The sequence below is a fragment of the Cryptomeria japonica genome, chromosome 1, assembly GCF_030272615.1.
Source record: "Cryptomeria japonica chromosome 1, Sugi_1.0, whole genome shotgun sequence".
Taxonomy (NCBI): domain Eukaryota; kingdom Viridiplantae; phylum Streptophyta; class Pinopsida; order Cupressales; family Cupressaceae; genus Cryptomeria; species Cryptomeria japonica.
In genome coordinates this window covers 144,505,797-144,526,987 of record NC_081405.1, presented here as the reverse complement: position 1 = coordinate 144,526,987, position 21,191 = coordinate 144,505,797, and the positions used below count along the sequence as shown (strand labels likewise).

Below are 21,191 nucleotides of genomic sequence, written 5' to 3'. Positions count from 1 at the left end.
CTTTGTAATCTGTATTTACATATCAATAAGATGTTTAATGTGTAAACTTCTTTGTCATGATAGGACATTTTGGATTTTATCCCCTGGGTTCATATCTAAGAGGTGACAATCTCCCAAGATAATCAACACTTCTATGGAGACATTATAAGGTGACGATCTTATAATGTCCAAACAAGTTATCATGTTGGATCTCTGGTGTGTCATGGATGAGCCATGATTGTGTTGTGGTAAAACATTTATATCAGATGTTAGTGCACCTACCACAACTTCGATAAAGATGAGAATTGAATATTTTTTCATATGATTATCCTTAAGTATTGCGTGCTTAGGCAATATTGATATCACATGCTAAGGTGATATCCTGTCATCACAAGATTGATGTGATAGACAGTTTGTATCACGTGTTTAGGTGATACTTCATATCATGTGATTAGGTGATATGATTTCCTAGAAAGTTGGATTGTGTAAAGAATGCTAACTATCATTTGAATTGTGATGCTTGATACACTGCTCTCATTTATCTTACCTAGCTAAGGAGTGTTAATGCATGGTAGCTTTGGTAAGATAAATGATTGAATGAGAGATAAATGAAGTCTCTCATTCAATCATTTATCCTATCGATAAACCATCAAGAAAACTTCAAGCTATTTCATTTGATAATCCTTCCTCATTTATATATGAAATATACTTAGTCGATCAATATCGATAATCATATTATAGCATGGCATATCGGTGATCATCGATGGCTATAGGGTTAACCATGTATCACGATTTACATTGGATTTGTTCCCAGCGATAAACAAATAATGATTATCGAGTTGCTTTCGGGTGGCAAAGTATGCAACGCTTGACATATATAACCTTTAGTTAGTGATCGATGTTAGTTAACTTAGACACCGATTCACATCGGTTAATATGCCACGCAAACATCGTTTGGCATACATCGTGAATACCGATTGGCATATACACTAAGTTGCGTGGACCCTGATTAGTATCGGGCTGGTAATTAAAGAAACATCGGTTGATAATATATATCAAAGGGTGTGATCAAGTAGTGTCTTGATCGGTCATGTCTTGGACATGACCGGTCAAGGCACTGCTTGATCCTCCCCTCTTGCATATATATATCATTTGATATTTGTAAAGAGGATATTGAAATCGATAAATATTCCTCTCACCTGCAAAACAAAGAAGATAGTCAGAATTATAATAGAGATAGATAATACATAGATATAGAGAATACAAATCAGAATACATCTTGCATATTGAATTGAAAATTGAACAACATTTACAGAAGCCATTACAAGATTGTATGAAGAGCCCAATAAATAGAAAAATGGCAAAAAGATTGCACTTAATTTACCTTACAAACCATCATGATGACAAGCTTTGAGCCAATATGAGCATCACTATTTTCAAAAGCCCAAATTTCAGGCATATAGCAGAAATGAGACTAGTGGAAGTACATATGAGCCATTGTGGTCATGTCCTAACAAAGGTTAATAAAACTATTGATTGACAGATGAAGAGATTAAGAAAGCTGAGTGAATGGGCAACAAAAATACTTGGTTAACTTTTTCCTAAAAGAATTAAAAATGCTCGGTAGTTTCAAACAATTGGTAAGAAGAAATATTTGTTGCTCCCTATTTTTGAAAGAATAGTTCATAGAAAAACAAACTGGAAAAAAAGTAAAAACAGAGTGGGAGTTCATCTACAAATTAAAAAAAGTTAAAACCAAATTATTCTTTCTTTCATACCCCTAGACATAAATCAGTCTCTTTGCTTCGGATATGATTTAGATTATAACAACGAATAATTGGATTACAACTTAATAATAAAGCTTTTGAAATTTATCGTTATGAACGAGAAAACAAAATCTTGAAATAAACGAGAAACCAAGATCTGCACCTTCAACAATTTAATGTCTTGAAAAATAACTGATCTGACTAAAGCTTCCAAATACCATTTTGCATGCTTTGTGAACACGTATTTTCCTTTAACACTAACTTCTCTTTCTGTATGTGTTACTTTCCACAGTAACTAAGGTACAATACAAATATAGTTCAGGGCACTTTCAATAGTGAACAAGATAAATGCAAGCTCAGACGATGGAATAATATGTTTCATCTAAACTCCTATATTAGATCAGTAAGTAATAAGGTCAAGCTCTAGAATGAATCCAAAACTATAAGAAATTATCATCAAATCAAGTTGAATCACCTTTTGCATTGCTCGTTCAGATGTGTTAATGTTGGATGAGCAATTCAAAACCATAGTACTGAGATTTTCAATTGTTTGTTCATGCTCTTTTATAAGTCTCTCCTTTTCTGCTTGAGATTTTTTCTCTTCCTCTAGTTGAAGAGCCAACTTTTCTCTTTCCAACTCGATCTATCATAATATCAAAATAAAAGAAATCCTAACATTTAGGCAAAATCTAGAGAAAAAAAAATCCACAAAAGCAAATGGATTACCAACCACATACCTTTAATAGCTCATTACGTAACTTCAGGACTTCTTTGTCCATGTCTTCAGCAAGTTTACCCTAGAATCAAACCATCTTTCAAATTGACGCTTGCAAATGATTGAAATCTTAAAGTTGTTCCTTGCAAGGTAATTTTAAAAACAATGAATTTTTTGCTTCACAATATATAGCATACTGTATTTCAAAATGTATGTACATTTAATGTTCTTTGCTATCTTAAAAATACCAAAATGGAAAGCTAAATGGCAAGAAAATAGAGATGGTTTCAAAAATACCAACCTTCAATTTTTTACGAAGTTCCTCAATTTCCTTCCTCTGACGCTTTAGGAGAGCAGCATCATTCATAACCTACTAACATCAATAGAGTAACAATTATTATTAAAATGAAAACCAATGATTTAATTTTTTTAAAACTAAAACCAATGATTTAATTTTTTTTAAACTAAGAATAAGAAAATTTTAGAAAACCAACATTGTGAAAATTGAACCTCCCTTACAATAGGCATCCAAACCTCTAGAGCAAAAATAACATCATTGCTTTGTCAAAATTCGATTTGACCATCAAATATATTGTATCAAATAGAATGTAACTATCATAAAAATAAATAAAGATTTTAATTAGGATAAATCAAAGATCTTGCACATCTCAAAAGTAAAAAGATTCATGATATCTATTTCAATGATACAGCCCTCTTGATAAGAATTAGTGGAGGAAATTATCAAAGGTTTGGATATTAATGTTAAATCTTATGTTGAGTTGTTCGGGGGCAGAAGAAAGGAGTAATGTTTTTTGGTAATGACAGAGCTAACATGGCTAATGAAGACTAAACGATTTGTAAGAATAGCTTATATGTTAATTAGAGTTACCCCATGGGTGTACAAAAGGTGTTGAAGTAAAAAGGTTAATCACCTAGTGATTAATTAATTATTTAGGTCGTATTACTTTATTACACTTAAACTTAGGAGTGTTTTTGCTATTTTTAGCTCATGTTGCCCCATAGCATAGGACAAGGACACTTGTAACCATCGAATTCAATCCTCACATAGAGTTTCATCTGCGGTTTGCTTTTTGCTTTTATAGGCATTCATTTGTACAATTGTATTAATTCAGATGTATTCATTCAGATTAATCAATTCATAAGCCATCGTGCTATTCTAGATCAGATCTCTTTTCAAAGTTGCATTGCATAGTTATGTTGGTATTTCTCTCCATGTGATAGGTGTTTTGGTTCTAGGTGATTTTTAGCAGCTGTGGGGTTCACTATCAACTCCAACGAAACAAACTCTTCATAAATGTTATTTTAGAGGTCTCACCAAAGATACAAAACTTTATTTAGAGGTTTAATTGAAGGAAACATGGCACAAACGAATGTTATGTCCCCTTTGTAGGAATAAAATAACTGGGAGATTCATAACCTATTTCTTTATAATCTATAGACTAAAGGCTAAAATTAGGGAAATATTTTAATAATAATGTTTTTAATTAGTCTTGGTAATTCTTAACCCCTTAGTCCAAGGAAAATCAGACTAAGGGGTCAAGAATCAGACTTGTTTTATTGGACATGAGCATATTTGATTAAATTAACTATTAAATTGTTCAATTGTCTTTTATTAATCTAAAGGGGAGATTTATCTGATGTGAAATTGTAGGGTATGAAATTTACGACACTAAAAGAGGAGAAAGAGATTATAGAGGTAATGTTTTATTTTTCTAAATTTTCTAAAGATGAAATTGATGTTGATTTGCATATAGAAGAGGTGGATGAAAATATGGCGATGAAGATGGAAGAGTATGAAGAAATCGAGGAAGATGTAAATTAGGAGATGATGGAAATATTTAATTTCCATAATATTGGTATCGATAGGTGTGCAGGTATTGGTGAGTACATAAGAAGAAGAACAAAATTGGTGGAGGTGGTCGGATTATGGTGGGTCGATTCCCACAAGAGAGGAAGATGAGAGAGGAACTTGGTTGAGATGGTCAAAATATGTTGAGATAAATCGCACAAGAGAGGAGGTGGAAACAAGCATTGTGTGGAGATGGACGGTTTGTGGTGGGTTGAAACGCACAAGGAAAAGAAAATGGACAATATTTTGGATGAGATTTGGGTATGGTGGACAAATATCCACAAATGAAGGAAAGAAAGGAGGACAAATTTGGCAAAAGCAAAATCAATCTATTCTTGTTGGAAATTTAAGGAGAAAAGAGAAAAATTTTAAAGGTATCTATGACAACACTGGAATACGTTGCGAGTTATTTACAACTCAAAACGGAAGTTCTACTAAACTCCATTTTGTAAGGCATGCTCACAAAATTCTTACCCAACATGTCTGATGCAAGAGCATCCAAGTCCACCAACAATCTTGCATCAAGCAAAAACATTTCAAGTTTGCATTCAATTTCTGTTCAATTTTGATTTAGCCTCAAATTGTGTTTGAATTTGTTTTGCTAGTTTACTTCTAGAGGAATTTACACAATCCATTTGTGAGAATTAGAGCAAAATCGGCTAAGTTATGACAATCAAAGTCTTCAAGAGTTCTAGAAACCATCGAACCACCAAAAATTCATGTTCCTACTGGAACCCACGACTATTCTTGTTCCCATTGAGATTGTTGACAATTCCTCCACACTTAGCTTTTTTGTAGAGTTCCTAATGATTCAAATAGTTCCCACTAGCAAAGGAACTTTCATTAAGTCAAGTGGTTCTTAACTTCCCATCAAAGCAAGAACTACTGACAAACTTCAATTGGTTCAAAATGCAATAGGAAGCACCAACAAGTTCCAATTTCTACCATTGGCCTTAACAAGTTCCCATTCTCATCGAAAGCCCAACCCTAACATAAGGAAGAAAAGTTGGACAAAAAGATCTTGTGTAGTTCACAATGAAGTAGAAATTCCTAACAAGGTTCTTGTCCTCATCAAAAGGCCTGACAATAAAAGAAACAAGTTACCTTGCAATTCTAAGAGGAGTTGGAACCTCTAATAAGATAGTTCCCATTGAGGTCGAAACTTCCAACAACAAAGGAAGTAGTGATGGAAACTATTGAATGGTTCCCAAATTGGTAATAAGAGCATCCGAGAAGAGGGACAGTTACTATCTAGGTAGGAATCCCCGACACAATGAAATGGAGGAAGACTTAAAACATTTTGAAAGAATAATGGTTCCCAATGGGGTCAAAACTCCCAAAAAAGGACTAAGATGAATAAACATTTGGAGTTCCTAAGGAGGTAGGTAGTAACTCCCAACAAGAAGGAAATAAACGAACAAGGATGAACTCTTCAACATTTTGAAAAATCAAATAGTCAATAATGATTAATGAACGACCAACAAATGAACAATTCCTAATAAGATAGAAACCTCTAACAATTGGAACCTATTCCTATTCTTGATGAGTGCTAAAGCTCAGATGAAGATTTCTCAAGCATTTTGAAGGCTTTTTAAATGTTGACACCTGGAAAAATATTATTGGAAGTTTGTGAGAATTCAGTTGCTTGCATGACAGCTTCTCTTCCCTTCTCAACAGTTGAATTTCCTTACTAAGAAGTATATGACAACGAAGAAATAATCTGTTTAAGGGGGACAATTAGAGGCAAGGGTTCACTGTTGCCAAGGAATATCTTGGCAAGTAGTGGAGCAGAACAGGGTAAGACGGTTACCAAAGGAGATGGCAAGAGTTAGAAAGAAAATGTGAGGGTGAGGGCTACTAGAGAAGGGCAAGTAGGTTGGCTTTGAGATCCATTGGCCTAGAGAAGAAGCATTGTAAACTAGAAGACTATACTCTTAAATTGTACATAGCATTCCAGAATGTTGCACATGAATAAGAAATTTTTAGTTTTTTTGTGATTGTGTATATTTGAAATTAGTGTAGATAGAAATGTGTTATTTTGTGAATGGGATGTTGTATTGAATACATGACTAGGCAATTTGATAAGACTCCCTAGTCATGGTTGCATCATGCACGCATTCTTGGATTGCCTGATATGCAACAATCATTTGAGGTGGAAATGGATACAAGTAACTATGCTACGGAGGTTCTAATGCAAGGAGGAATTCCGATTTGGTACTATTCAAGGTTATTTTGTGGTTTGGTCCTAGATTTTGCACATATGACAAAGAATTGTTTGTTTTAGTCTAGGAGATAAAAAGGTGAAAGCACTACTTGACATTAAAGGAAACCATTGCCCACACAATCATCAACATCCCCAATTCTTGTAAGCACAAAACAAGCTATAACAAGCAAGGCACTGCAAGTGGAAGGATTTTTTGCAGCAATTTTTGGTCATCAAAGAAGCAAGGTGTGACAAACAAGATAGCAAATATGTTGTTTCGACCACCTCAAATTTCAGCAATTGGCACTATTTCTCAATTGTTTACAATTCACCAAACAAACATGATTATAAGCATGATGAAGACTTTGGTGACATATACAAGCAAACAGTAGGCAAACTGGCCGATTTAAGCCAAATCTAGATTATTTTCTCAAAGAAGTATTGCTATGCAAGTTGGGAAGTTGTGTGTACTAAGGGAAACGAGTTGGTTTTACTTATATCTCAAAAGCTACAATTCATTTTGGTGTTGCAAAGACATTGACTGCCTTTAAATGGTATACAATTTGACCATATATGCAAGTAAACTTTGCAAGATGCATTTGGTGTTGCAAATTGTGTTGTCTAAGCAAGCGAATCAATAGAAAATCAAGGATATACCAAATACAGCACCTTCTAAGGCCATAGAAAACTGTCTCTATTAGCTTTGCAGATGTCTCCCCATGTCTAGAGAGTGTGATTATTTGTTCATGGTGATGGAGAGATTTAGCGAGATGTGTGTACTCATTCCTTGCAAAAAAACTTAGCAGTGGAGATGTCTTGTTCGCTCGTGTGGGTTCACTTTTCGTAACTAGAAAACAAAATATTAGAACACAACACTAGGTTCTTGGGGATGTTTTGATGTTACACTAAGATAGAATATCGACACCCAATTGAAGCATCCCACAACTTTTTACTATCTTTCATCTAGAGTGTCCTATTTGTAGCTTGTAGAATTGTCTAGTCTTGGCTTCATACTTGTTGTATTCATGTATAGGTCTCTCAAGCTTTATATATTGAAAGATGATGACAGAGAATAGTACTTTTCATATGTCATTAGCAGCCCTTTCCTTGAGACTTTTGTTTTTGATAATCATATTATTCAAAAATAGTCAATTATTTAAGCTTAAACAGCAACTGGCATTTACAAATTTGTTCCACTACCCATTCAACCTTGCAGATTAAGGTTCAAAAGATTATGTGTTGCATTTGGTCATGTACTAGGGTATTTGGCTATTTTTATACAAATACATTTCAAGAATCATAAGCAATAAAATTACAATCATCTTTTTGAAGGGCCTTTAAGTCAAAGTATCCTTCATTGTCGAGAGAAACATGAATCTTGATTAAGAATCTATTAAAAAAGTTGGCCCTTCAAGTCAGATTTAGCATACTTTTTGGAGAATAGCCATTACATTTGCATCAGCCTTCATTGTGGAGTCAATTATTCAATTAAAATTTAGCATCAGCCCTTGTTTCAACCTCCTAATGAACTTGTTTATATTCAAGTGTAGTTGGAAATGAAATTCGGTTAAATTACAAAAACATAATATCACAATGAGATAAACAAGGAACTTCAAGCGGAGTTGATTACAAGTAGATGATCAGCCTTGTTTCCTTACTGCTAACATAATTAATAAGTTCGGTGTACCTTGGTATTTATATGTGTGCAATTATAAGAAAGGTGGTCTATGAAGTCATGTCCCCTACTTGATTGTTATATATATATAACCTAAATTAAGCAATTATTTTTATTAATTAATATAATTCTTATTTATTATTATTACAAAACCCTAATTAATAAAAAATTTATTGTTAATTAAGAAATAATTGATAAATATTAATAAATTATTACTATTCCTAGTGTTAAATTTGGATAAGAATTAAATTTTCTTTGATATTATAAAATCTGAAGCAAAATATTAATATGATGAGGATATTAATTCCTCTTTAGATGCTAGATTCTCCTAGACTGATAAATTTAGTTATATGAATTTGCAGATGATCATGCACAGCATATATAAGTTTGGTTTCGCAAATTATGACAGCAGACTGTATACTTATGTAGTGTCTATATGAACAGCAAATAACTCTATGAATTATACAGCAAGTGAAGGATCCGATTCCACACGGATATGCTTCTGCAGGCCATGAACTAATTTGTATATACTTCCAAACAGCATAGCATTCTGTCCTTTCCTTGCAAGTGTCCCGATGGAGAGGGATATATACTCGTGTAAAGGGTGTGAAGGGTTGTGACCCCAATTGGGGTGTCACATAAAGAATGAGGTGCATTCCATAACCCCGATAGGTAAACTCTGCTAGAATCTAACACAATATACACTAAATAATGCATTAACACGTCCATTAACTAAACACAACTAATTAAGGAAAGCAACTGACCATAAATGCAGATCAGCGAAGGTAATGACATGATTTAACGTACAGCGAATAATACATTAGCAACATAGATTGTGCAAACTAAGTAATGGGATCGCTGATGCAAGGCAGCGATATAGAGTGGCAATGATGAAGATTAGGATAGCAATCAGGAAAGATATCTCCTGCTGCTACAACATTAACACCTAGTGCGTAATTCTTAAAGACCACCGCACTCTATTTAATCAAATGCCCAAAGTCGTAACCCCCAGGCAGTGGTCACTCCTATGTTCGGACACGACTTCTAAATACATCGCATCTCTTTTGAGGAGACGTGGTGATTATATCTTCTTTTCTTGTCGTATTTATAAGTATGTTGGCAAGCTACACAAGAGGAAGGGGGGAGGACAACAGGAATGGAGACTAGAAATAAGAGACAGAAAACTCAGAGGGTAGACATTGGCAGTTGCTGGACTATCGAACTGGTAAACAGTTTTGCAGTGGGACGATCGAGATAAGTCAGCTCAGAACTATGACGAGTTTACAGGCAGTAAGATCTTAGTTCTTGCTGGTAGGCATGGGAAGTAATTAATATGTATCCTTAATATAGGAGGCCTGGTAATGTTGTTATGCAGAATTTAATAATAAGATTAACAATAATATTCTCATACAGAATTTAATAATAAGATTAACAATAATATTCTCATACAGAATTTAGTAATATTATAAATATTAATAATAATAATATAATAATTATAATTATAACAGTATTTTCTGAGAACTGCTCTGCAGTTATATATATAATAATGTCTATAAATAAATAAAAGTATATAAATATAAATATATATAGAAAATAAAGTTTTGAATCAGACAAATAAATACTAGAATGTAAATCAGAAGAATTCTTAAGTTAATATCAGAAAGAAGAATATGTTTTTTGTTACGACTGTCAATATTTAAGAAGTTGGGAAATGAGATGTTTCCAAGGAGGGGCAGTCTAAATCCAAGCAATGGATTAAGTCCCAACATAGGGTGGGGACCAGTGACCCATAAACCCTGGGGGTATAACCCAACATAGGTAAGGGCTTGGATCTATAAACTTTGAGGGAACCTATTGTAGTTGGTCTCCAAGCGCTTTGGTAACATACATAGACCCTTCTCCCTTAAAACTGAAGTAGTAATAGAGGTTGACATTTGCATTAAGAACTATAGATGAATGATAGTTGAACAATTTACTTATTAATAAATAAATTAATTGAATATTACATATTTGAATCACGTTAAAATAGATTTGTCTCCTGATCAATCTAGTTTAAGTCGTAAGTATATTGAAATAGATTAATTATGGTTAAAACAAGCCTAAGCCTAGTAGGGGACACTACATATAACACAATGAAGTAGCATTGCGACAAATAAAAATAAGCTAATATTAATGGTATCAAGCATGGCCAACCTATGCAAGTTACAGACATTTCTTTAATCTTAGATTTTCTGCATTGCTTTAATATGAATCTAGTGGAATGACAAACATCTAAGCTACTTCACAATGATCACCAATTAAATTAATTCTAAAAAACTTAAATCATGTATGGGAAAGGTCAAGTAAATGTTGTCAATATAGCACTAAACAGCATTTTCTTCTTTCAAAATCCTACCCGACATCAAATTTTTACTGCTTTAAATTTTAAAATACCTATATTTTTTGATAGTGATAATAATTTTAATTACCTCATTAACATGAGCACATGTTGTAACCTTCTTTGCTCGACTTGCAAACAGTAACGTACCTCTCGTTTCTTCAACATGAGCCTACATGTTGTAGATTTCTTTAGAAAAAATTGAACTACATAACCAACGTTCACCAACAAGACTGTCAAAACAATCTAAGCCTAGTTGATCATAATCTAGTAAAAAAAATGATTTTCTGAATCATAAGGATTAGAATACTTAGTCACCTGACCAGGGGACACATTACAAATTATGGACATTTTGGCATTTCCTCCAAGAACAGATTGAAGAATTCTTGTCAATTTGCTATCACGATAAGGTATGTGCCCACTGGTGAGAATCAAAATAAGTTATTTGCCCAGGCCTTTCCGGTCGTGCCAATCAATAAAAAATTTAATGCAAATGATGATAAGACATTTGCTTGTACATAAAAAATAAACAAAGAGTACATTGATTGGATCACTTCAAAAACATTCAAATCTCTACTCAATTAAAAAGTAGAAATTGTTGAAATTCCTCACCCCTGGTTGCCAACTCCATCACTCAATTTCTTTATCACATTACTTAGTGTGACAAGACTTTTATTGATATATGTTCCTTCTCGCAACCGAAACCCATCAGCTCCTGTCTTTGAAATGCGTTCAAATCCAGCCAAATCTACCATGTGCTGCACATAGAAACGGTCACTGTAACAAAGCACAAAAGACTCTTCTGTAAAGTCAGAGTCAATTGAAATCATATCCTAGAGCTTTAAAATTTCAGAATATCAAGCACCCACAACAGAAGTACACAACCATACAATCAAAGGAAGTTCTCAACTATGATTTCAAAAGAACCTCTTTAACATCCCACAAAATTTTCTTAACATCAGCAACTATTACTTTTGACAAAAAACATGGAACTCGTTCCTAGCATCACCTTAGATGTGCATTCTTTTTCACTTAGTTCAACCAAACGAGAGAAGAGAAAAGGACAGTGGGCATAGCCAACTGCCAACTAACCTAGCTTCCTCAATCTGGATCCTCAATATCCAAAGCAATAATTAAAATGTCAGTCCCTGAATTTGAACAGATTTTGAGATATTACAACACCACTGATGATATCAATCCAGACAGTGATTGTTGATGATATTTAATTCTAGGCATGATTTTTCCACAGTCCATGTCTATGAGTAATTTATGCTTCTGGAAATGATTATGTAAGTTATTTTGCATCAATGTTTTGGATCGCACCGAACGATCCATAATCAGATTGATGAAAAGACATGAGTGGAATGCAGATTAGGCTTGCTAAATATTTGCTATAGATGATTATTTAGACCAAACTGAACTTTTGAAAATTGTGGCAACTTTTGAAGATATCTGCTAAAAGCTTTGCACATATTTTATTTATCTGCTTTATTAGAAATTGTTTGTTCCATAAATGAAGGATATGGCTAATGGGGGATCGTTATCACTAAAGTAGTCAAAAACATTTTCTTCTTTCATATGAGATTCAAATCGTTATCAAGTTCCAAGTGTCATGAATTTTTAATAGATGATAAGATACTAACTTTGCAACCTTATGTATCTGTATAAAACATCTGTCCTTGTTTAAAAATTTGCATGATCTCTCTCCCAAGAAACCTATCCAATCTAAACGCTCTCAATCTATCTAACTTCTTTGATAACAAATATGAGTGTAATATGCTGCAATCCCTCATTTTAACTAAGATTACTAATAAAGGCAAAGCTATAAGGAGTTATGAAAAATGAGATCAAATTAACCATTTAGATATCATGATTATGATGGACATTAATGGGAAGACTATAAATTTTGGTTTGACTCTATTATATGTTCTCAATGACTACTACTTTAACAATTGCTAGTGTTTACACCCTTGATAAATACTAATGTGAGTAATACTACTGTGAGATTTTGCCAAGATCAAGGGCACAATGAAAACCACAAAAGAGAGACAATAGTATGACAAGAACAAAACTGTATTCTCATCAATATGCAAATGATCAACCGGATTAACCAATACAATGAATATAGGCAAGGCCATATGGATATGTGAGCACACAATCATGACATGTGACTCAATGAGAAACAAGGGTAGGTAAGAAAAAGTAGGGGTAGGTAGGCGAAATAATATAATATTCCACAAGAGGTGGATGACCCACCGAATGTGGAGTGTAGCAGCAAGATAAGACCACAAAAGGTGGAATTTCTCGTACAAGCTATATCCCTATGTGCACACTTCCCTAAGTGTCTCATATCCAAACTACGATGAGATGCATTATCCTAAGGTAACTTAAGTAAAGTGTAATAATATCCATGATGAATAATTATTTACACCAACACCCCCCCCCCCTTAAGTGCAACTTAGGGGAATCAAGACTCAAGTCAACAATGCAAGATGGCTCCCGGCTACTAGGCCATGATAGGTACCCATTCACAATATGCAAATGCAAGCAAACCTATGCAATGCAATCTCTCACAAACGGAGAAAGGGAGAAAACCCAATGGGAAAAAACTCCCCCCCAAAAGAGAGATGAATGTACAAAAGACTCTCAAAGAAGAAGGACAAAACCTCAGAAAGGAAAAAGTCCCCCCCATAAGAGAGGAAGAAGAAGTCAGTTGACCCCCCCTAATGAGACATCCCGCACCCCCAAGAGAGCTCGCAATCACTGGAACTTACTCTCGGTGAAAGGTTTGGTAAAGATGTCAGCAACCTGCTCCATTGTAGGACAGTACTGCAAATCAATGACCTACTCCTGAATCAGCTCTCGGATGTAGTGCATATGAATCTCGATGTGTTTGGTCCGCTAATGCTGGACCGGGTTCTTCGAGATTGCAATAGCACTCTGATTGCCACAATGTAGAACAGTCGGTCGTGGAGTGGTGAACCCAAACTCTGTGAGAATCTGCTGAAGCCAAATGGTCCCAGTCGCTGCGTTAACAACTCCTCGATACTCAACCTCAGTCGAAGAGAGAGCAATAGCATGTTGTTTCTTGCTCTGCCAACAAATGGGGCCCGTACCAAGGTGGAAGCTATAACCTGAAGTAGACTTACGATCATCAAGATCGCCAGCCCAATCGGAGTCTATGTAACCAACCAAGCGAAGTCTTGTGCTTGCTGCATAGTCAACCCCGTAGTGATGTGTACCCTGGATGTAGTGAAGGATGTGTTTGGTGGCTTTCCAATGAAGCTCATGTGGTTCCTGCATGAAGCAGGAAACCATGCCAACTGCAAATGAAATATCAAGGCGTGTGTGAGTCAAGTAGATGAGACTACCCACAAGCTGACGATACAATGTGGCATCAACTAGTGAAGAAGAGCACTGAGCCTCAAGCTTGACTCCAGAAAGAAAGGGATTCGATGCAGACTTACAATCAGCCATATGAAAGCGTGCAAGTAGATCACAAGCATACTTGGGCTACGATAGAGTAATCCCGAAAGATGACTGTGAAATCTCTATCCCGAGAAAGTAGTGCAAAAGACCCAAGTCAGTCAGCAAATCTATCATGCAAAGCAGATTTGACACTGCTAATGATGGATGCGGTGCTCCATCTAATGATCAAATCATCAACATACAGCACAAGTATCAAGTGTGAGTCATCCTGTCACAAAATGTAGACATTCGGATCAGAATGACACTTGGTGAACCCTGTTGAGAGAACAAAGGAATCCATCTTGGCGTACCAAGCCCTGGGGGCCTGCTTAAGGCCATAGACAGATTTCCTCACTTCTGCAAACCAAAGAAGAATCCTGGATGAAACCCTATGGCTGCTCCATATATATCTCCTCATCAAGATCCCCATGAAGAAAAGCGCTCTTCACATCCATCTGATGGACAACCCAACCATGAGCTGTGACAATAGCAAGTGTCAAGCGAATGGAGTTCATCTTGGCTACGATCGCAAATGTCTCAGTATAGTCAACACCTGGAACTTGTGAGAAACCTTTCGCAACAAGTCGAGCCTTATACTTATCCACACTACCATCTGCTGCAAACTTGGTCTGATAGATCCACTTACATCGAACCATCTTTCTCCCCTTAGGGAGAGGGACTAACTCCCATGTGTTGTTCTTCATCGAGGAACTATACTCTTCCTCCATAGTTTGGTCCCACTCGAGAACCCCTGATGCTTCTTGAAATGCCTGAGGATCGGAAGCGGTAGCAATGTAGGCATGTGGAAGGTCTCAATGCTGTGATCGAGTCCTCCGTGTATCTGAAGGATCCCCAACAAGAGAACCCGCTGACTCAAGTGTCTGTCGAGCCCAACGAAGTCTAGGTGGAGGTGGAGAACAAGGCTCCTCAACTTCAAGTGGACCCTGTGGAGGTATAACCCTGCGAGTCGAAGTTGAAGGAGTCTCATCATCTGATTCACTTGCATCACTATCCACAATGGAGGAAGGTAGAGGAGGAAGGGAGGCTAAGCTAGGAGAGCTTTCCTCAAAATGAACACTCCTCTCAATAAACACCTCATGTGTCTCAGTATCCATCAATCGATATGCCCTAACACCCTCGGGATATCCAACAAAAATACAAGGCCTACTCTGAGGTTCCAATGGCTTGCATTTCTGCGGAGGAATGCGAGCCCATGCAGGACACCCAAAGACTCTGAAATGTCTCACAATCGGTTTCCTACCAGCCCAAGCCTCAAAAGGAGTAATACCTGTCAAAGCTTTGTGAGGAACCCGATTTTGGATGTGTGTGGCACAACTGATAGCCTCTGCCCAAAAGCAAAGATCAAGAGAACGTGCATGTATCATACAACTAGCCATTTCTTTGAGAGTTGTATTCTTGCGTTCTGCAACTCCATTCTGTTGTGGAGTGTAGGCAACTGAATGCTGAAGATCAATCCCCTCAAATGTACAAAAATCCTCAAGTCTTTTGTTCACATATTCCCTTCCATTATCTGTGCAAAGAATCTTGACCACTTTCCCAGATTGCTTCTCCACATGAGCCTTGAAGTCTAGAAATTTGTCAAACACTTCACTCTTATGAATAAGAAAGTAAACCCAAGTGAAGCGGGAGTAGTCATCAATGAAGGTGAGGACATAGCGGGCCTTACTAAATGAAGGTGATGGAAATGGACCTGCTACATCGCTATGAACAAGTTGAAGAACTTCCAAAGCTCTCCAAGCTTTCCCTTTATCAAACCTCTCCTTGGGATGCTTGCCCATGGAACATCCTGAACATACACTGTTTGAAAAATTGATTCGAAGTAGACCTGTGACCATGTCTTTAGTGCTAAATTGCTGAAGATAGCGGTAGTTGACGTGACCAAACCGCTCATGCCATAGCTTACTTTCTGAATTTGAATGAGTAAGCAAGGCCCTAGAAGGAGAACTTGGCACAAAGTGGCAGAATGAATAAAGCCTTGAGTTGTCATTGACTTGTCCCACTGCTACCAAGGCATCATTATCAAGTTCCTTTACCACAACTAAATCAGGTGTAAACTCAACCTTTTTCCCATTCCCATAGTGAGTGATTCGGTATATAGAGAGAAGATTGGTAGACAAGTTAGGAACATAGAGAACATTCTCAAATGTTCCATTATCCATGTCAACTGAACCTTTCCCTTCAACCTCAACTTGTGTATCATCACCTATGTAAATGTGAGGTACCTTTGATGGCTCCAATGAAGAAAATTGCTCCTTTGTAGAACCCATGTGATAAGAGGCACCCGAGTCAAGTATCCACTGATGTGAAGAACCTGTTGTAGCCACAAATGCTTGCCCTTTTCCCTTAGACTGTGAGGAAGAGAAAGGAGTTGTAGGCGGATGGCAAGTTGATGTTATTTTTCTTAAGAAGATTTGTCAACTCATCAATTTGCTTGGCGTGGCATCGATGCTCATCATGACCATACTTCTTGCAATAAGCACAAGTTAGTTTATCCTTCTTAGGTGGAGTCTCCTTCTTGGAAGAGGATGAAAAATCACCTTGTGATGGAGAGGATGATTGTCCTTTTTCCTGTTGTGGCTTTGACTTAGATTGCTTCTTCTTCTTCTTGTAATCTTTGCCATGACTCCCTTGACTCCCTTGATTAGCCACCAAAGCCTTGGACTTTGAAGACTTGAGAAGCCCCATGTTCAACAACTTAGATTGTTCCAATATCAACATTTCTGTGAAAGCATCAAATGAAGGCATGGTGTAGGAACTCCCCACTGTCAAACGATGAGTTTGGAAGCTAGAAACATATGCTGCATATTCAGGTGCAAGCTTGCCCAACAAGTTGAATATCAACTAAGCATCCTATTTGTCAATTCCACAATCCTTAAACTTAGCTCTTAGCTCATTTGCTTTGGTGACATAATCTTGGATTGTATCAAAACTCTTGGGATCCAAGTTGGTGAGCTCATTGCCAATCTTGTAACCTCTGATTTCATCAACTTGACCATACAATTTCTGAAACATTTCCCAAGCCTCTTTGATTGTAGAACACTTCTCAATGTGAAAAATGAGGTCATCTCATACATACTTACGCAAAGCTCCAAGAGCCATCCAATTCTTAGTGAGCCATTCTAACTGAGCATTAGGATCAGCCTTAGGACCAAGTGTTGCTGCTATTGTTCCATCTATGTAATGCGTGAGTCCTTTTTCCATTAATTTGCTCCATGTTTTAATTTTCCAAGATGCATAATTATGTGGAGTTAAAAGGTGGAAATTTATGAGGACTCGTAGCAAAAAAAATGAAAGAGCACAAAGAAAGAGAGGCAGCAAAACACAAGACACCTCCCCAAATTCACTCAATCAAAGACCCCCCCCCCCCCCCCACAAAATGATGATTTGGCACTTTATACTTAGTGCGTGCACAATGGGCCACTTGCAAAAAATGGTAAAGTGGATTTCTGATTTCAACTTTACAACTGCCTCCATGAGCCCAAAGGAGACTCAAACTAATAATGCAAGAGATCTAAACTAACATCCAAGCAAATTACAAGTACCGAGTAGGCCAAAGATGACCAATATCTGAAAGTACAATATCCACTTAAAATCTCTGAAAACTGATCATAGATTATGAAAGCAGATGAAAAAATATGCACTTACAAAAAAAATGGCACCTAAAAAGGAGGTCATATGAGCTCAAACGAAGCCTTTGAAGTTGCAAAATCGAGGATTGGACAGATACAACTGAGAGAATCTGAAAATTCTGAAAAACCTGTGCACCAAAATAAGAAAATAACCACACCATTGCGGAGAGCACAAAAAATTAGCCCAAATCAAAAACAATTGCACCCAAAAAGGAGCAAAATTGAGCAAGTTATGAGCTTCCAAAGTTGACCCAAAAAACCAAATTGCTCAACGGAGAGGGGTCTAGAATTTTCAAAAAAGATGCTGACGCTGGCTGACTTCAACAAAGCACTGTGTTAAATTTGACGGTCGTATGACCATCATAATGGTTGTCGCACCCCCTGGTTGACCGTACGGACGAGGCTGACGTGGCACAGTCTGATTGGGCGGATGACGTGGTAGAAAGTTTTCCACGTGCCAATGGCCTCCTGCCACGTGGCGGGCGTGGTACGCCGGGGAAAAAAGTTGACTGGGCCCGGTGGTGGGCGGTGGCCTGTGGGGTTCCTGGAGCCGATGGCCGGTGCCGGAGCCAGTTACCGATGGGAGGGCCCGGTGGTCAGCGGGAGGCGACTGCGGCGGGGCCAATGGCGGGAACTACAAGGGCCACTGGGCAGGGGCAGGGGCGGCGGTGGTGAGAGGTGTTGGGGCCGTCGAGGCCGGAGAATGGTGGGAGGCGGTTGCGGCGGGAGACGACGCAGTAACGTGGCCGAAGCAATCGCCAGTGCCGATGCCGGGGAAGGCTGGGCCGTCGGTGGCCAGGGAAGGCTCAGTTGCCGGTGGCTTGGGTCGCCGAAGGCCAGAGAAGCTGCAGAGGACGGTCGACGTGCTGCTGCCCGAGACCGGGGAAGTCAACGCTGCCGGAGAGACTGCAGAGTACGGAAAGGTTCGGGGGTGGAGTTAAATTACCCACCCGAAACCTAAACAATTTCTTTTTTTTTATTTTCTTTTTTTTCAAAAAAAAATTCGCCTTTTCAAAATGAAATTTTTTCTAGAAAAAAGTTTGTTTGTTTTTTTTTAAAGAAATTCGAAAATCCGTATCGTACCGCCCGAATTGGGCAAAAATTTTCTCCACACCCAAAATCCTACTTTCGCCAAAATAGATCGAGTTTATACTCGATTTTTATGGAAACGGCCTCCCGGACGCAATGGTGAGGTCGAAAACACTCTAGGATGCCTCCAAAACGAGCAATTCCTCAGATCCGAAAATAGAAGCCTTCCAAAAATGTCTCCCAAAACCAATCAATGAAGCCCCAATGGTTTTGATACCATGTGACATTTTACCAAGATCAAGTGCACAATGAAAAGCACAAAAGAGAGACAATAGTATGACAAGAACAAAACTGTATTCTCATCAATATGCAAATGATCAACTAGATTAACCAATACAATGAATATGGGCCTGCTTATATAGGCAAGGGCATATGGATATGTGAGCACACAATCATGACATGTGGCTCAATGAGAAACAAGCGTAGATAAGAAAAAGTAGGGGTAGGTAGGAGAAATAATATAATATTCCAGAAGAGGTGGATGACCCACCGAATGTGGAGTGTAATAGCAAGATAAGACCACAAAAGATGGAATTTTTCTTACGAGTTATATCCCTATGTGCTCACTTCCCTAAGTGTCCCATATCCAAACTACGATGAGATGCATTATCCTAAGGTAACTTAAGTGTAATAATATCCATGATGAATAATTATTTACACCAACAACTACAAAGTAATATGCTTTTAATTATCTACATTATGGCTTAAACAATGTTTTCTAGTCTATGGCCTAAGGGCAGTAAACCCCAAAGCAATAATTAACCTAGATTCATGTCTTTACATTAACAATGAAAGGAGACAATGGCCTGAATTAATGAGTTGATCAGAATACCGTGCATCAAATAATTATCATTAATAAAAAATTCAAATTATTAGTTAGTTAAGAATCAAGATTGATATTATTGTGTTCATGCTTTACAAAACTATGGTCCTGATCATGTTACCTATGATGATTCTAGGTGGTATGAACATTACTTGATTAAGGAATTTAGGCTAACACCAGTTCTAAAGGTTTCAGAAATCACTGGTTAATCAGGAAAATGTTTAAACTAATAGATAAAAGAATTTTTTCATTTTCGAATATATACCCACATGCGCCAAGGCATTTAGAATCATCATCTCAAGTATATGTTGTTAGGACAATGCTTGAAATAGATGTGTTTATCCTGAATCATAACTTTATATTAGTATTAAATCAGGATATGATATCTCAGATTTCTTGTAAGACATGGTCCTTTAGAGAGATTATTTAAGTGTGCAAGAAGCACTGACATGGACAAGGGTAAACCCAGTTAAGGGGATTTAATCTATTTTACAAGTAGCCAACAATGACTAACGACAGTGCACAACTTGCCCAACAGAATACAAACTAGAAAAGTCAACAATTGATTAAAGGGTCTGCTGTCAAGTACGCTGAATAGAGATGCCAAGAGTTGCAAGCAACTTGGAAGAAAAAGCAGTGTCTACCAACATTGCAAACCAACCAACCTTAATTGCATGGCTAAAATGCCTAAAAGAAAACCAAGAATAATGCATACAGTAAACGACACATGTATTGCAATTCTTGTTTCTAATTTTCTTCATCCTTGTGTAGAAGAGTATGGTATTGTAGGAGAATGTAAGGTCCCTTGTTTGAAATATGATTTAATAAACAATAATAATAAAATTAAAAAGAATAAAATTAAAATATAAAAGAATAAAATTAAATATAATTAAATCTAATTAAGTTAATGAGTGATCAAAAGGCATGAAATGAGAAGTTGTGACACCTTTAAACATGAGATATAAAAGGGAGAAGAGAATCTCATTTGAGAGGGGGACAAGGAGAAAGGAAGAAAGAAGGGAGCATGGGAACTAAGGAAGGATTCATCGAAGAAGAAAGGAATGGGAAGAAATGAGGAAGGGATGTGACTCTTTAAAAGGAAGGTAATTAAGAAAGGTTGTGACTCTTTCAAAGAGTGGTAGATATGAAAGGTTGTGCCTCTTTCAAAGGCCATAAATAATGAAGGGTTGTGACTCTCTCAAAGGGCAGTAATTGTGAAAGGTTGTGACCATTACAAAGGGTTAACATGATGAAGAAGTGTGACACTCCCTCACATTGGAAGATACAAAGGGGAAAAGGTTTCATTTGATGAGGACATCCAAGGGAGTTCAATTTGAAGAATAATTTATTATTATTCTCAAAGGCAGTAATGAAAAGTGATGATTCATTCTCATGAAGGTGGTGACTCTTCCACCAATAGAATGTAATGGAGAGATATAAAGAGTAAACCCAGCAGTCCAAGAGAGACATCAAAGGTTTCTGATTTATTATAGTCATTAAATATTTCTCTTAGCAATCTGACTTATCACTACACTTGGTATGAATTCCTGTGCATAGCATAAAGTGCTGTATCTAT

The 21,191-nt window shown here is 36.9% G+C and overlaps 1 protein-coding gene across 2 annotated transcripts in view; it reads right to left on the bottom strand.

The window, feature by feature from the left end:
* LOC131027474 (kinesin-like protein KIN-7N) overlaps positions 1–21,191 on the bottom strand; it is a 95,575-nt gene that overhangs the window by 38,348 nt on the left and 36,036 nt on the right. For both annotated transcript variants that reach the window (XM_057957561.2, XM_057957567.2), the window contains 6 exons: positions 11,198–11,343; positions 10,904–11,006; positions 10,677–10,757; positions 2,762–2,830; positions 2,483–2,542; positions 2,221–2,388 (listed from right to left, as the gene is read on the bottom strand). In XM_057957561.2, the coding sequence (XP_057813544.2) occupies positions 2,221–2,388; positions 2,483–2,542; positions 2,762–2,830; positions 10,677–10,757; positions 10,904–11,006; positions 11,198–11,343 (627 nt within the window). The remainder of the gene's footprint in view (positions 1–2,220; positions 2,389–2,482; positions 2,543–2,761; positions 2,831–10,676; positions 10,758–10,903; positions 11,007–11,197; positions 11,344–21,191) is intronic.